Genomic DNA, 18292 nt, shown 5'->3' with positions numbered 1-18292 from the left:
ACTACACACACTACTGTAAGGAAATTTATAGCCAATTCCTTTAACCCTTAAACCCTCACCTATTATCACTCAATAGCTGATATAACAATAGCAAATGGGGCCACATGCTGGAGTGTTTTTCTAGGCACAAGTGTCAGGTATTTCACGCGGTATGATATCCCCTTTTACCTTAAGTTTTGCACTCTAGGTCGGTTTATCCGCAAAGCAGTGTTCATAATGCACCGGGGAAAAAGCAAGTATTAATAAATTGGTGACTTAACTTCACCTGGAAAACAACCCCAAACAATTCCCCAAACTATAGCCCAGCTTGGAGTCAAAACTTGGCATTTCTGTCGCCCAAGCAGTCCTCTGTCCTCCTGGGATCACACACAGAGCGCGAGCAGGAGATCATTTAAAGCCGTGGAGGCAGACCAGCCTCGGCCGTAACAAAGGGGCTGGAGCCCCGCTCCTGGGGGGGCCGGGCTGCCGTGTACCTGCCGCGGGGGGGCAGGGGCAGGGCCGGAGCGCGGGCCGGGGGCGGTCACGGCTGCGCCGCGGGGGAGGCAGCAGCTGTCCGCGGGTGGGAGGCGTCTGCAGCTGGGAAACAGCAGCTCCGGTTTCTGATCAGATTTGGGGGTGGGGTGGGAGGTGTGTGGGGGAAAAGCCAAGCGATGGATCTTCCCTTCTTTTGACAACACTCTCCCCTTCAGGACTAAGTCTGCACTGGAGGAAAATAACTGCCAGGGAGAACCACTAATCACACCTCCGCGTGGGAACTGGCTCCGGGAGCAGCGTGTGCCGCCAGCCCCGGGACATTCCCCGCCTCGACCCGAAGTGATTCCTCCTGCAACGGTTCAGTCGCCCCTGCAGTTCACCTTTGCCTGCAGTCAACAAGCGTGCAATTTGGGTTTAATGGAGCTGGGTTTATTGTTCCTCTTTGGACTTACAATTACGTCGACTGCAGGTAATATGAATTTCTTTCTTTGCCACTTCCACGCATGCACACAAAGAAGGGCTGGGTTTGGGTTTTTTCTTCTTCTTCCAAAAGACTGTAAGCAATAGCCCGCTCCGATGCGTGGTAAATAACTAGAGGCCAGAGACATCGTTTGGCCGCACGTAGGTTTAAAACAAAAACACTCGCTAGCGATGCACCCCAAGCCTGGGGCGGCCGCGGGGGCACCCCACCACGCTGCGGTAAATACAAACATAACGGTGCTTCTGCCAGCCCTGAAACTTTCCCGGGACTGGCGACGGTTCGGGTCCTGCTGCGAGAGGGCTGCGAGTGAGGGGAGGGGGCTGCACCGGGGGAGGGGGCTCTGCCCGGGGGGGGATTGGGGGGGGTAGGGGCGATGGGCTGGCGCCGGGGGGAAGCTGAGCGCTGCTCTTGCCTTCCCGCGGTGCAGGGTCCGCGCTGCCCCGGCCTCGCTCCCCGCCGGTGCCGGCCGGCGGCGAACCGCGCTCGGCGGCGCTGGGGCAGAAGGAGCGGGAGGAGAGCGAAGCGGCGGCGGTGCCGGCCGGCGGCAGGGCCAAGGTGGACGGCGGGGCGCTGCGGCGCCGAGCCCGGCGCTGCACTTGCTACACCTACAAGGACAAGGAGTGCGTCTACTACTGCCACCTCGACATCATCTGGATCAACACCCCCGAGTGAGTGAGGGCGGGCGGGACGCGAAATGGCGGGCCGGGCTGCCGAGGGGGCGACCCTGGCGGGCAGGGGGGAGGCGAGGGGCCGCCCGGCGCGGGGGCTGTGGGGCGGGGACGGGCGGGGGCTCCCTGCCCGGCCCCGGGGGGGGAGCCCGAGCGAGGGCGCCGCGCGCTCCGCTGAAGGGGTCGGGGGGCTGAGGGGAGCCCGCCGCGCTCCGCAGGTCGCCCGGGTTCCGCTCAATTCAATTCTTGCCCTCGCTGCCTTGACACCTGTCGGGCTTCGCCGGGTGGCCCGGCCCGGGGGGCGCCGGTGGGTCAGAGCGAGCCGCGGGCAGGGGCCCGCAGTGCCGGTGGCCTCCGGGCGGGAAGGTGCCGGCCCCCGCGGCGGGGCGCGGCGGGCCCTGTGTGCCGGGCTGGGGGCGGCACGTGTGGGCTGTGTCCCGCCCCGGGGAGGGCCCTCCGGGGGACAACTGTCGCTGTTTTGTAGGAGAAATCTGTTTCTAGTAAACCACTCATTGGGAAAGGAAGAATAGCGCGTGTGTGTGTGTGCGCAGCTCTACTGTATTTGAGAAAAATTCATGTGGAAAAGTAATTTGACATTAAAACAATTTTTCAAAACCTCAATATACCAGATTTAAGATGTTACAGAAGAGCATCTTTTACAATTAGGTTTTAAGGGAATGGCAAACATAAGTTTTTGTTTCAACTCGTAATAAACATAATTTTTGAAAACATAACATTTCCCATGAATTGGAAATTCTGAGTTTCACACAGGTCAGTGGGGGTGGAGCACGTACACAGAAAAGCAGGGTCTGGTACTAACAGTACTTAATGAAAACAAATCCTCCAGGAAGAGTGACACTTTGCCTACATCCTAAAGGTTAGAGGCCTCCTTTTCCTAGACCATTGTATATATCCTGTCTCTCTGAGTAACCAAAACAGCCTTAAAGATTTGTAAAGATTTTCGTAGGCTAATAGGTTTCAGTTCTGTAGCAACCACAGCAGCCAGCTCATTAAAAAATAATCAGGAGATCAGATGAATCTAAAAACATTTATTTTAACAAACTTCAAGAATTAAAGATCTTGGGACTGTATGACTATGAACTTCTACACACACCCTCAAGTACTCCACTGACTACAGTTTGGGAACAGTTGTACTAACTCGGATCTGCCTTTGAATCAATTGCAAAGCTTTTAATTAGATTAAAATAACAAAATGAATAGAAAGATAGAAAGTAGCAGTAAAATAGGTTAAGTCAAACAGGGTTTAAGGCGCTTAATTTGTAAACCTATGTGTGTGTCCTGGCTAGAGGCCATGTCTGGTGACAAGTCTTTTGAACTTCTACTAACCTATAAGTATCATGTATTCACACAAGTCATTCAATTCTTTAAGTTCCATACATGCACTAATCCACCGCAGGATTATTTAGAATTATTTTAGCCAAATATTTATGACTCAGTATATTTAAGTCAGAGCTCACCAGTGAAAATGGGGGAACAACATTCCTTTTCCTCTACCCTCTACGCACCAAATAAATACAATTCTGCTAATTTTAAACACATGCACACCCCCCCCCCCCTTTTTTTTTTAGGATATCCTGTTTTAAGTCTACAGGAATTGTAATTTTCATTCCAGTGGGAAAAGTATTTAGCGTACATTAATTCAGTGATGTGGAGAACTCTTTCCTACGTGAAAGTTTTGCGCAAACATCACCAAAGAAAGAACAAAAGATAGATAAATTTTTCCATTACACCTATAGCATTAGCGATGAAGTATGTGTAATAATCCAAGTATTAAACAGTTGGGGCTATAAGTCTATGCTTTCTTAACTGAAATCAGTTGTATATAAAATAACAGCAAGTCTCTCAGATATGTAAAGTCTTATCCCCACTGTCCAGTGTATAGGTTAGCCTGTAACGATTTGATGTGAAGTGTAGGAAATTCTGATTGTTATCACGCTTAATTTTTATGCCATGTGACTGGACATTTCTATGCAAGCTATAGAATAAATATATTCAATTTCAATATTAAGTATTCACATAGAATGATATGTTTTAGCTACTGTGCTCCAAAGACATCAACCTGTATAACCTAATAACACTGTTGGAACTAGGTTAATTGGGCTGCTGGAGGCCCTCTGGGTTGATAAATAGTGAGTGGGTAATGGTGGAAAGTAGGGGAATTAGTCCTGCAGGAACTGGATTTTCTGGAATCTGTAAGTGCTCATTAGAACTGGAGAATGGAGGTCCTCTCAAAGTCGGCTGGCTGCGGTGTCTAGAGATGGCTGGAAGAGCCAGGTGTCTGCTCCTCTAGCTGTTCCTGGGACTTGCCCGGTCTGAGCCAGCAAGGTGAGCAATGAAAGGAAAAGCTCTGTTTACACGTGAGGTAGATGTACAAATCTCCTTCTAAGCTGAAAGAGCAGTCTCGATTTTCAAAAATCCTAGGATTCTTCCTAGGAATGCTTCAATATAGGAGGGCAGAGGTAGTCACTGAAATAAGTATGTATGCAGATTTTCAACATTCTGGACCATGTCCAGTGCAACAGAAGCAGGATTCAGATTTCATGTCACACGTCTGGATGAACAGGCACTAATTCAGGCGTGGTGTCCTACCTGGAACTGTGTCTCAGTAAGTCAAAGGTACTTCTGGATGTGAATGAGAGAAATCAGGCCTCCTTGTGCAATTTAATATCCCAAGCAAGTTATGCTACTTCTTTTAAATGGAACTAACCACTGGATCTGTACAGACTGGCTGTTTGTAAATGGAGCTTTTATGTTGCTGTTGTATGGGTATTGTTGGAAGTTTTTATATTTACTGAAAATTTGGCTCAAGTGCAACTTTGAGGACCATACACACAATGGGAGGCCGTAAAGATGATGTTAAAGATTAGAGAAGTTTTCCTGACATCTGTTGATTCTGATCTTTTTCCTGCTTACTTATCATATATTTTTTGGTTTTGTTTCCTACATCAAACACTACAATTGTTTTTTATTATTTTTGTCTTTCTTATTTCCCCTGACTTACATCCTTCACCTCATCATTTCTTATCCCATCACAAATTCCTTAATATTTTCTGTTTCCAGGTTACTCTCTCCTCCATACTTCAAAGACAAACTTTACTTCATTCTCTGGTTTCTTCCCTGCTTTTCCCAACAGAATATGCTGTTAAGCATTGTTGTAAGAAATTCAGAACAAATCTTGGTCATGGCCAAGGAGGAGTCCTTTTCTGGAAAAGTGGTTAAAGTTTTTATTGAAACTGTTGGAGGCAGAGTGATGATAGAGGGTCTGTTCCTGTCATTGCTGAGAAACCACTTAGATCAGCAGGGTGACAGTTGTAGAAAAGCATAACATTGCACAATATGCAGCCTCTGACTCTCTGGAGCTATTGCCAATTAAATGAGAAATTATCTCTGCACACATGTTTGAGTATTGCTTTATACCTGTCCATGACCCACTGGTTTTAGTCCAGACCACTAAGCACACCAGTGTTACTTTGACATAGTGAGTCTTTTATGCTGGGAACAGTGAGAGCCTTAAGTGGAAAAGAAGATGACTTAAAGTCAGGTAAGTCAGAATAGAATAATGCAGTTATGTGGTGTAGACAAAGGTTGCATAACAAAGGTAATTAAAACCTGGTAAATTGTTCTCACTGATAAGATTGATTACTCAGGAATTAGTATGCAATGTATTTTTTTTTGTCAAGTGATTAATTATGCTTATCTTGATCTATAGCTACAGACACATTTCAAGGATGAAAGAATGAATTATCTTTTAAAGACTACCCACTGATGTAATACAGCCACAACTTGATGCTTAATTCTGTAAGTTAAAGAAAATACAGGCAAGCCTTCTAGGTCTGCTCTTCTTCAAAGGGGTCCTGTATTTCAGTATGACCTGAGCTTATACATCCGACAGCAAAATGTGGTTCAATTAATGACGTTAATGTTGCTGCATAAAGCTTTAGAGATGCTCGTAATGATTAGTAAAAGATTAAAAGGTGACAACTATAAGAAAGTGATACTGTCATGAGGATACAATATCAGCTAATCAAGCGGTCTTTAATTCTGAAATAAAAGTATAATAAGAATTTACGGCAATAATCCAGACACTTTCAAAGGAGAATTAGCATAGATCCACAATGGTAAAGTTACTTTCTCACTCAAACTAAGCACCAAAAATAATAGTTTCTTGAAGTGTCTAAATCCAAAGAAAAGTTGGGGTTTTTTTTAGGTGATGTCTTATTGCAGTGTTCGCTGTTATGCTCAAAAGAGGAGTAACTGAACGAAATTCTGTGACCACATTATAAAGACCAGCTTACATGATGATCTAAGAGTTCTGTCTGCCAGTTACATGAATTTCTGAATCAGTAGAATTGGATGGACAAAATGAAAGGCAGAATTTCATCTAACATCTTTCGTTTTGTGGCTCTGATCCTCTGCACTTACACATGTTCTGTTTCCTCAGTGGAAGGACAAGGGCATGCACTGACTCCCTAAGTCTGTTGCTTTGCTCTGTGCGATATATTGGTAGAGGATATGGTGAGTGTTTCAGAGTGTGTGGTTACATGGTGACACTACAAGGATGTGGTGTTTTGTCACTTTAACAGAGAAGAAATTTGTTTCTGTAACATATGCAAGTCAGATATTCCTAAGTGGCCATCAAAATTTAGCGCTAGGTTGACTCCAGATAGTTCCCCTGTAGAAATCTGTTTTCCTGACCTAATGAGACCACCCGTTGGGGTGAGAAAGGCTTTTCATACACTTTCATTTTTGTGGTCTTTCCTGAAGGTGCTGACAAATGGGTCTGTTAGGGGTCCAGGACTTGTCAGAAGATAAACAGACAACAGCAGCTGATTCCACGTACAGTCAGCTCTCTAACAGTTATAAGTTAATGATCTTTGCCCACTACTGGCTTAGGTCACCATCAGAAAGCCAATTAGAATGCAAACATTTTGTACCCTATCATCACTTCACTCATAGTTTTGCTCATATATAGAGAGGAATTGATGTCTTGGGATGTTGTTACAAAAGAGAAGACTTAAAACAACCAACTGGATACTCTTGTTCTAACTGTATTCTCTGCTGGCTAACTTTTCCTTGATAACATCTTTTTGTTACCTGCATTTCATTGATGATTAAATTTTGTTGAACAGATGCCCACGTAACATAATTTAAAATGCTCTTCATCCTTATGGATATTAAGTGGTATTATAAAGTATTACAGGTTTTTTTGAGGATTATCTTCAGTATTACATAAATGTAGATGATGCCCCGTATATTACTGGAAGTAGAAGTACACAGCTACAGATCTCTTGTTCAGCAAAACAATTAAGCATGTGCTTATAATCTTAGTAGAGCAGACTGAAAATACCTGCTAGCCAAAGGCATGATGATAAAACTGGCTGCCAGCCAGGCAGTTCAAATAAGGAAGTGGATCTGTTAAACAGTGCGCATGGTTAACCATCAGAACCAAGTGCCAAAAGTGATGAATCTTCTGTTGATTTTGTTTTTCTGAATGAAGTTTTCCCTGCATTTTGCATACTTTACTATCCACATGTTCACTGAAATCTTACACGTGTCTTACACGTGTGGATGCTACCAAGATTAGACTATGTATATGCACTGTATGTCCTAATGTAGCCTGAATGTTGAAGGATAAAAAGAAAAATCTTAACAGGCTAGTAACAATTGAAATAACTAAAGCTATGGAATCTACGGTCATACTGGTAGAAAAAATAACAAGCATAAAGCAGATAATCTTTCTTATTTCCATAAATTCCTTTTAACTTTTTCCTTTTTTTTTTTTTAGTTAACAAATTTTGGTGAAAATTTAAATGAGGGATCGTAAATATCTCTAATCCTAAAAATTGGAGTATCTTTGGTGTTAAAAAGCTGCACAAATCTTCACATCAAATGGAGAGTATTTCAAATATATTTACTGAACACAGTAATAGACTTCTGTTGTTATGTTTTATCATGGACAAACTGATTTGATTTTTAGGTCTTTTATTCAAACTTAGTTATTCTTGCATATTTAAATCGTGTAGTGACTTCACCTATTCAGGGTCATACTGTGAAATGTGCATAGCTTGTGTGCCCTCCGCCGTCTAAGAGTAGAATATATCCTCTAAGTCTTCCTGTAAAGCTTATTTACAGTACTCACAGTATTGATGTTTTAACAGCAGTATTCTCAGAAAGACTTGGAATGATTTGGCTCTGCAGACTGAAATCCCATGTCACTGCAGGAGCTGGCCCTGCAGAAGACGGGGTCAGGGATGAGACACACTAGTAGCTAGTGCCTTGAAATTTCACTGCTGCTGCTTGTGTTGGTCTAATTCTAAGAATAAACAGTCTCGAGGGCTGTCAAACCACAGTCACTTTCATCAGTCTTAAATTTTAACACCATGTGTTTATTTTCCTCCAGGTTTTTGTTTTACTTGTTTTTAAACCAGCAGTGGATTTTGAACTATACACACTGTGGAGAGTGGGAGAAACATGCATGAGCTTGTGTGTTCTTTGTGTGCACTGGTATGGTGGCTTCAGAAGCTAGCAATAAGTACTCTGGATTTTAGTTTGGAAAAGCTACCATTTGCCACTTAATTTGATTCTGTTCATCTATATTTTCCAGCTGCTCTGCATTTTGGGATTTACCTCAGTGTACTTGTGTTTAACCAGCCCTCTTACTAATGATACTCCCTGCCAGAGGAAGAAAAAGAAATAATGGGAGTTTGGGCCTCACAGACAGAAAGTGCTGCACAGGATTTTATTTATTTAAACTAACAATCATGTATCTTGCCACAAAACTGGGAGCAGATTAGGATTGGTATGAGGTACTGAAGGATATGAGCAGTGTTGTTTTGAGAGAGGTATTTCTGCAAAACAAGGGCTCAGTTTATTAGGTCAGGTAAGCTCTGCCCAGCCTCCCTGGGTACGTGGGGTGTTAATGGAAAAATATGCACCCCCCCCTTGCCTCCTCCCCCCCGCTTGCTTTGTATTGCTTACTTCAAGAAATGTATCTCAGCTTTTTCACTCCACTCAGATATTTTTTCTGATCATATTTGAAACAGAAAACACATAACAATCCTTTTGACAGCTACAGGAGGAGGATGACTAGTGATAAAAACCCTTCAGATTCTCTCACAGAGAGAAATCAAAGAACTCCAGTGTTCAGTGAAACTGGATGATGAAGCAGATGTGTGCAATCCTTAGCTTATTACCTAAATTAGCTATTACTAATTAACTATAATTAATTTGGGGTCCTCACAAATTATCAAGTATTACTTAAAGGGTAAGACTGGGAAAAAAAAAAGTGAAGGTTAAACCAAATCTAGCAAGATCATGGAGGTACATCTTTTTGGGTAACAGTAGCCTATCAGCTATCTAGGAACACCAACTACTACTAAATTGAGGATGTGGAAAATAAAGGTGTGGCTATAAAGGATAAAAGTTTGTTTCCTCTGAAAATAATTTTAACTGCAAAAAGCTACTCAGAAAAAGTACAGCTTCTCTGAATGGAGCTTGTGGTTAGGATGACAGACCAACAGGTCAGGCACTACTTTGATGATGGTGTTTTACTTCTTAAATGATGATGATGGGGATGAGAAGGAAGGGATAATACGGAAGGTACACCTACTGTGAACTCTGTTAAAAAATATGCCTGTTACAGAAAGAGTTGGAGCCAGCTTTCAGAGCAGCCAATGAGCCCTTCATCTACAGAGCTACACAATATTACTGCAGTAGCTTTATATGAAAGTATACACAGAAATATCTGTTATTTCCCCCAAGCATCTTTCATTCTGGAGACATGTTTCACTTGGAGGATGTTAAATTTTTTACTACCTTTTCACGTTCTTTGTTCTCAGTGGTCCTTACAGGGATCTCATACATTTTAAGATTGTCTGAAAACACTGGAGGCTGCTGGGAGCTTTGCTGGCCTGGATGCATGCCAGAAAATATATTGCTGAATACTGAAATCACAGCATCTAAGATGATTGCTGCAACCCCCTCATCCCTTTGTTTTGGCTGAAACTCTCAAGTGCCCTGGAGGTATCTACTGTGTTTAAGTGGCTGGGAAAGTAGAAAGTAATAGCAGCTCATAGGTCAATTATAACATAGCATGAGAAACTCAGACACATGATATAAAAATTAAAATAAACCAATTGGATTTGTCTGCCTGAATTCTGAACATTCACTATAGTATAAATGAGGGACAGCAGGACTTGGGAAGATCATACTTCCCAATTACACTTGAAGGTAGTAGTAGTAGTCATTCAATAGGCATTTTTTTCTGTGGGAAATTTTCACCGGTATCACTGGTTCAGAATGGCTGTTTCGTTATTACTCAGTACCTCTTGTCTTTGTCAACAAACAACTGCCTAGCTCTATTAATTTAATGGCAAAAACTTGCTTCAAGAGCTAGCTGACTTTTAGGAGGAGAGCTTTTATGATTGTGTTTTGTGGACACAAAGTACAGAAGTAATCTATGTTATTTCAGCATCTCAGTATCCAACCTGCAGATACATACTTTTTTTTCTTTTAAAATTCCAGGAGAAACATTGGCTGGACTAAAGATTGCTGTGTGTTCCTTCCATTGCAGAAATCAAAAGTATGTTTCAAGTGACGAGCACACTGTGCTTTGATTAGTTTTGTGCTGCTCTATATTATACATGGAATTATCTTTAGATAACAGATCTGTTTCACTGACTAATCATAATTTCATCATATGGAATAATTCCAGGTACTGGAGAGTTGCGTTAGCATCTTCATTTTTTTTGCATACAGAATTAAAAACAAATAGCTTATACTGAAGAAGAAACTATTTCCTTAAACTCAGACCTTCAGTAATTTTGGAAGTGCTTTAAAGCTGAGCATGCAGACTTTTATGCACTCAATCCCTGGCTGCAGTAATCATACTGTTAATGGAACTCTACAAAAGAGGGTCACTTGCATATAAGTCTCAGGTTTGTATGTTGCTACATAAATACCAGTTCAGAGTAGTACCCTGGAAAATGATCCAGAACCTGTGTTGATGCAGAGTTGCATCGGTTTGCTTGTTCTCCACTTTGTAGATAGGTAAGGCATAGAAGACAGACAGTACACATTAACTCTTAAATATGTGGAAACCCATTTCACTGCTTCAGGAGAATTTTGTTCTCCTAAAGGAAGAAACAATGCATATTGAGTTAAAGGTCAGAAATTCAAAATTTCTTGTGAAATGTAAATGTTAAAATATTTTTTAAATATGTGGATTTTGCATAGAAATTTCCAAAAAGTTTGTAAATGACTCTTAGCGAGTACTTTGGCCGAGGACCTGGTCATAACTACAAGGAACACAGTATAACAACTGGTTGTTGAGGATCCCCAGAAGCCTAGCAGATGGCCAGTCAACAAATCTGCCTCTGCCTAGCTCCTCATCTTCACTGTGGAGACACAAACTGCCCTGTGTGTATTAAAGTCAGCAAGCTTTGACCACAGAAAACAAATGTCTCACCTGAAATGTATAGCAAAGAGACTTAGCAACACAAATGCTTGGTGACAATTACATGTTGGCAATAATTCCCATTCAGCATGTAGAAATTGTGATTCTACTTACCTCATTTTGAACCTGAGCATCGCAGCACCATAAAAAAAAAAAAAACCCCAAACCAGCATTTTTTAATCACAGGTAACAATCTAAGATTAAGCATGCTGCTAGGCAAATGCTTCCGATACTTGTTCAACTTAATCTCTTCGGCATGTCTCACTTCTGAAGTGCTGAGAAAGAGGCATGAACTAACTTGAAATACTACCATTTTCATCTGCTGGAATGATAACCATACACACACTAACATTTGCTTAAATGTTGGTGATTTATGAGTTACATCAGTAAATGAAAGGCAAGAAAACATCTATTTTTTTTTGTTCTTTCTGAATACTGTTGGAAAGATGCTGGGTTGCTATTGAAGTTTATGTGTTTTGGGTTTGAATTTTTGGATTAGAAATCAAAGCCAGGCATACTGGGAGAATGATTATATTTCCATCTCTGATTGATTGGCAAATCTGCACATTAGCTTACATAAACATTTTTGCTTGGGCGTTCTAGATAAAATTCTTACCCTTGAAATGTCATTGCATTGGCATGTGTTTCTGGACCGCTGAAAATGAAGTGGTCTTGAATACATTTTCCAAGCTATGAAACATATAAGCATTATAAGTTTCATAGAACATAAGGCACTTCATTAGAAAGCTTAGGGCTGTGATTCATGGTTCTTACCACTTTGTAATTGTGCTATATTCTCCACCCCTGCCTGTTTGCTGGGATTTACTGTCTCTCAGTAGAGAGCAGAGTGGTAATGGGCCCGTTCCTCCATCACTGTAGTTCACATACTGATGTGTTAAGATAAAATTGAAGTTGATGACAATTCTAGTTGGTCCATTAATTTGCAAACTGCAGCAACTAAGGAATAAAACACATGCCTTTCTTCCTCTCTGGCTATTCAGGCAGAACTTCTGACACAGGGCAAACTGCAGCTCAGTCCCGCAGAGATTCTGATTTAGAGAATTAGAGTAAGAAAAACCAGTATCATATTTTAGAAAAGTGGACTTTTTAACAAGGAACCACTTTAAATAATAAGAATAACATACCACAGTATTTTATGTCTTGTTAGCACAATGTGGATGACATCTGCAAAAGCTGTAAAAAGCTGCTTTATCCCCTGGCAATCTATCTGCCATAAAATAGTAGTTTCATGTTTGGCTAGAACAAGCAAAAGTCATCTTTTCGTTTCAGCCTAAATCTGGAAGGAAGTTGAGTAACAGAATTTTACCAGACGGTTTTCATAGAAGGTTTGCCACTCTTAAAAATACAGGAACCTCCTTCTGTTTCTGTCTCTAAATACCAGCCATTACTTCATAAAAACCATGAATGTATAAAAATATGACCATACAGCAGTTATTTATAGAATCATAGAACAGTTTGGGTTGGAAATGACCTTTAAAGGTCAGCTAGTCCAACCTCAACTTATGTCAGAAGTTACCTACATTAGCCATTTAGCGTTCATTATTCTAAAGTAGATGGCAGTATAGAATTTATTAATACTCTTCAATTATCAAATGGGACTCACCCCTAATCCTAAAGACAATAAAAAGCTTTTTAAATGACTGTTTGAGAAGGGGATCCAAAATCAAGTCTGAAAGTCTTTTAAGACTAATAGGCATATTCATGGTGTCTCCCAGTGTCTGGGCATAACCATAGAATGAAGGAAGTAGTGAAAATATGCAGCAGTTTCTGCATAAGTGAGGCAGACCAGCATCTGCTAGAGAAAGACCATCTCACAGTCCCTGACACACAGAAATACTGCTTGTGATTTTCTATCTCTCAGTATGATTTTATGATAAATCTATGTGTGAGAGGTGAGCTTTAGTTCATACTATGAAAGATGAGATGAATTGTTACAAGCTCGTAAGTACTTTAAGCGCAGAGGTTTGAACAAATGATTTGCATCAACTGTACTGATGTTACATCAAAAATTATTGCAGAGATTAGGAACATAATGTTCCTGAACCTTTCAGCCCACCATGAGTGTGGGGAAAATGGAAGATTTTCAGCTTTCCAATTAATAGTCTAATGATGTTTTTATGAAAGCAAATGAAAAAAATACAACTATGAAGTTAGTGGTTCCAAACTGATTATTCAGGCTTTGCGCTGTAACGTTTTTGTAACCCTTCTATATCTAGTCTTCCTCTCCCCTGCCTTTTTTTCCCCCTCCACTCCTCTTTTTTGGTTTTGAACATGCGATTCTCTTCAGATTTTTAGTGTTTGTGGATTTGTGCGTTACTTAACCCATCCCTCAAGTACACAGGAACTTTTATGGGTGTCCAGAAGTTCCATGTGGTGTATACCTGCTACCAGTTGAGATTCTTTAACAACTTGTAGGAGAATAATATATGACATCAGTCTAAACTATCTAGCGCTTTTTGGAGATGTTAGCAGGCAGTGATGAAGCATGTCCTTTTCTGATAATAATATTAACTATAACCCATTAAAGAAAAAGCATGCCAGACTGCTGGGAAATAAAGAACTACCTCTTACTATTTCCTGGTGTGCTGTGGTACAGAATATGATCTCTTGTAGAAAAGTAGTAGTAGATACATATGGGGAAGATTATCTATCCGTTTCTCACATTTATATCTCCATGGGTCATGTTCCAAACATGATGCAGTAAACAAATCATGCTGACAGTTTTCTCCATTTCTGAATGATAAAATCAATGGCAAATCAGCGTCAACGATGACATGATGTTACTTATCTGGTGGAAATGGGCACAGCTCCTTTATCACTTCATACAAGCTATGGCACTGAACATACCAATTTTTGTGCATTTGTGGTGGGTAACCAACACAGTTGGCGGGACCAGATGAGATGCATCTGCGGGTCCCGAGGGAACTGGTGGATGAAGGGGCTCAGCCACTATCCATCATATTTGAGAAGTCGTGGCAGTCCAGTGAAGTTCCCACTGACTGGAAAAGGGGAAACATAACCCCCATTTTGAAAAAGGGAAAAAAGGAAAACCTGGGGAACTCCAGGCCAGTCAGCCTCACCTCTGTGCCTGGCAAGATCATGGAGCGGATCCTCCTGGAAACTGCTGGGGCACATGGAAAAGAAGGAGGTGATTGGTGACGGCCAACATGGCTTCACTAAGGGAAAATCCTGCCTGAAAAATTTGGTGGCCTTCTACAATGGGATTACAGTGTCAGTGGATAAGGGAAGAGCAACTGATGCCATCTACCTGCGCCTGTGCAAAGCGTTTAACACTGTCCCCACGACATCCTTGTCTCTAAATTGGAGAGACATGGATTTGATGGATGGACCACTCGGTGGATCAGGAATTGGCTGGATGGTTGCACTCAGAGTTGCGGTCAATGGCTCGATGTCCAAGTGGAGAGCAGTGACAAGTGACGTTCCTCAGGGGTCAGGGTTGGGACTGGCGCAAGTTCAGTAAGTTCACCGATGCACCGAGCTGTGTGGTGCAGTGACACACTGGAGGGAAGGGATGTGCCATCCAGAGGGACCTGGACAGGCTGGAGAGGTGGGATGTGCAAACCTCATGGAGTTCAACAAGGCCAAGGGCAAGGTCCTGCACATGGGTCGGGGCAATCCCAAGCACAAACACAGGCTGGGCAAGGAGTGGATTGAGAGCAGCCCCAAGGAGAAGGACTTAGAGGCGTTGGTTGACAAGAAGCTCAGCATGACCCAGCGATGTGCACTCGCAGCCCAGAAAGCCAACCGTGTCCTGGGCTGCATCAAGAGCAGTGTGGCCAGCAGGTCAAGGGAGGGGATTCTCCCCTTTTACTCTGCTCTCGTGAGACACCCCCCCCCTGCAGTGCTGTATCCAGCTCTGGGGGCACCAACATCAGAAGGACACAGACCTGCTCGAGCGGGGCCAGAGGAGGCCACAAAGATGATCAGGGGGCTGGAGCAGCTCCCCTGTGAGGACAGGCTGAGAGAGTTGGGGGTGTTCAGCCTGGAGAAGAGAAGGCTCTGGGGAGACCTTATAGCGGCCTTCCAGTACTTAAAGGGGGCTACAAGAAAGGTGGTGAGGGACTCTTTATCAGGGGGCTGTAGGGACAGGATGATGGGTAATAGTTTAAAACTGAAAGAGGGTAGATATAGATTAGCTGTAAGGAAGAAATTCTTCTCTGTGCAGGTGGTGAGGCCCTGGCACAGGTTGCCCAGAGAAGCTGTGGCTGCCCCCTCCCTGGAAGTGGTCAAGGCCAGGTTGGACGGGGCTTTGAGCAACCTGCCCATGGCAAGGAGGTTGGAACTAGATGATCTTTAAGGTCCCTTCCAACCCAAACCATTCTGTGATTCTATGACTAAAGGAATAAGCAGTAAAATAAGCAATAACTTGGGCATATATTTGTATCAGCTGTTAGGTAACCAGAATTTTTTTAGATAGGCAGTGTAGTTGCCAATTAGTTCTGCCAGTTAAGCTGATTGTCTGCTACTTCGTGAAAGCCTGAGTTGCCTGAGCAGAAGTTGTGATCAGTTATAGGGAGAACTCTTTACATAAGCATAGAGTTTGATTTTTGTGCCACTATTTATTGCTTTGCATCAATAGATCTAATTTCTAAAAGAGAAAAAATACGGAATATCATTTTAATTGGCTCCTAAAATATACAATATTTGTGATTCTCATAACAGGAGGACTGTGCCATATGGGCTGTCTAACTACAGAGGCAGTTTTAGAGGCAAAAGGTCTACAGGCCAGATTCAAAGTACTTTCCAGTCTTCATTTCGGTGTTCTTGTTTGGATGTGCATGACAAACAGTGTGTGCAGTTTTGCAGAAGAATGCAAGACAGAAGAAGGTGAGTATCTTTTCTTAATACGGCAGACTGTCTACATGATTTGACTGTTTCATGGAGATAATCAATTTGTATGTATCAAATGAAACAATTAACACATATATTGATTTTAAATAAGATTCTTATCTTCAGTTGTGGTGGGTTAATCCAGGCCAGCAGCCAAGCACTTACACAGCCGCTTCATCATATCCTTCTTAAGTGGGACAGGGGAATGAATAGGAAGAATAAAAGCAAGAAAACTCATGTGTCACAATTGAGAGTTTAATAGGTGAAGGAAGGGGACCAGAGACAGATACTGCTTTGAATTTTATTTTTGCTGTTTCTTTTTATGATGTATTTTTGAAACAGCAGATCTCCCTGTCCAGGTAGGGGCATGCTTAATATTGCATTATTTCAGAATGTTTTATCTAGTCTAATGAAGAATATGACATTGTCATTTTATAAATGGCTTTGTAAGGGCAATTAATGAGAACACAGTGACAAACTTAGAAAATCTCTCTTCTCCAGAAATCATGGATCAATGAAAAAGACAGAGGAGAAAGACCAATGCAGGGAAGAGGAACACACTTTCATTCAGTAGCACAGAGAGTTTGGAGGATTCTGAACAGGCAGGTATGCTACAGATGTTTAATGTTGAAAAGAAATATTAATTTTCCATAAATTTTCTTTGTATTTGCAGAACTCTAAATTCTTTCAACTGAATATTACCACTTTTTGCTAAATAAGGGCAGAATTTGGCCTATGATTTGTTTGTTGTTTTTTTAAAATGTATTTTTTAAAATAACTTCTAGTATACACAGAACTACTACAACCTTCCTTATGCTGATATAGTTCCTTCAAATGTTGGATTCTTTGGCTATAAGCCAAAACATATTTTGGCAACAGTCCCTCCCTTTTTTCTTTTTTTAATTTTAGGGCAAGGGCTGTTCCTGTCTATCATCTTTTTGCTCATTTAGCACTCCAGCAACTTAAGCTACATGTCCCAGCGCAGTGCTTCAGTAAAACTTAAATTGTCAAGGTAAAAAAACTGAACAAACTTTGTGGAAAAAGTATTTGGAGGGAAAAATAAATCTACTTTAGATGTCAGACATAAAAAGCTTAATTTGACCTAGTAGCCAGTTTCAAAAAGTTCCAGTTCCAAATCTACCTTTAATGCTATTTCTACATACAAAATGCACAATGATGTCAGGATAAGCAAATACTTGTAGTTCTGGGTAAAATGAAACAGCCATTAGAACTAGAAAAGTTAAAAGTAAAAAAACCTCAACCAAACAAAAACCAACAAAGTCACACCATTACCCCAAATTTTTAGCTATGAAGGGAAGCCCTTGGATCAGAAGTCCCCAAGCTGAATTTATTGCTATGGTTATCTGATCAGAGATTGTTAGACAACTGGGTGGCATTCACTCTGTGTATACATAATGAAGGCGATGAACCATAGTTCTATCAGGTAAGAGCAAGTTAGTTGTGAATAATTAAGCAGTTTGGTTTGTTTTTTGTTTTGTTTTCTTAAAGCTTTAACGTGTATTTGCTGAAGCTCAGAAGCAAGAACTTAAACTACAACTCTCCCTTGAGATGGACAAACTTGACGCTTCAGTCTGATGCCAGTGGAGAATTCAGCAGTATGCAACACTTTCATTTCAACAATGCCACTTTGAGGGCATGTGAACCTGTATGAAGAAGCTTTCTCCCATGCTCCCCTCACGAGAGTCTCAGTAAAGGATAATCTTTATCATGTAACCTGGCAGGGAATGTATCAGTATTGAAGAAAAATTCAAAGGCAGATCCAAACTTCAGCAACACAACGTTTCACGAAACGTTTTGCCTATGTGATTTTAAAAAGTACAATAGAAACATACTGTTCCACTTACTGCTTGCTGTATGTCTGAAGAATCCATCCACAGCTTTATGCAGGCAACTGTAATTGGAGAATGATGAGTTAGAGAGAGATTGCCTATACATGAGTTCTCATTAAGAATAAACAGATACAAAATATTTCTCTTGTTAATGTATGCAAGCCTGAATCCTCATATTGTAACTTCGTGGCAGATGTTTAAGTGACAGTATCTATGCAGAATAAATATGAATGGCTAATATAAATATTATTATAGACTATAGCAAGTTAAGAGTATACATTGAGTATTCAATAGATTACCTAATTTAGGCACAAATTATTCCTGCACTTCAAAATTCCATTCAAAAACATTTACAGGGATTATTTAAGGATGCACTGTAGTTGATGAACAGAACTCCAATTATCCATCCCAGAGAATTTCCAAAAGGTGAAAGGGTAGGACTGTGGAACTTCAAATGAAACTTCATACAGTC

General features: G+C 41.5%; 1 protein-coding gene across 1 annotated transcript; it reads left to right on the top strand.

Moving 5' to 3' along the window:
* Positions 1 to 657: 657 nt before the first annotated feature.
* Positions 658 to 17648, top strand: EDN3 (endothelin 3). The gene is made up of 5 exons (XM_074888311.1): positions 658 to 943; positions 1383 to 1623; positions 15803 to 15967; positions 16472 to 16576; positions 17480 to 17648. Exons 1-4 carry the CDS (start codon positions 892 to 894, stop codon positions 16542 to 16544), a joined length of 531 nt encoding a protein of 176 aa, XP_074744412.1. The 5' UTR covers positions 658 to 891; the 3' UTR covers positions 16545 to 16576; positions 17480 to 17648.
* The last annotated feature ends 644 nt before the right edge of the window (positions 17649 to 18292 follow it).

This window comes from Strix uralensis, chromosome 18, assembly GCF_047716275.1.
Source record: "Strix uralensis isolate ZFMK-TIS-50842 chromosome 18, bStrUra1, whole genome shotgun sequence".
Classification (NCBI taxonomy): Eukaryota; Metazoa; Chordata; class Aves; order Strigiformes; family Strigidae; genus Strix; species Strix uralensis.
Note: the sequence above shows the minus strand (reverse complement) of the source record. Positions and strands in the feature narration are given on the sequence as shown.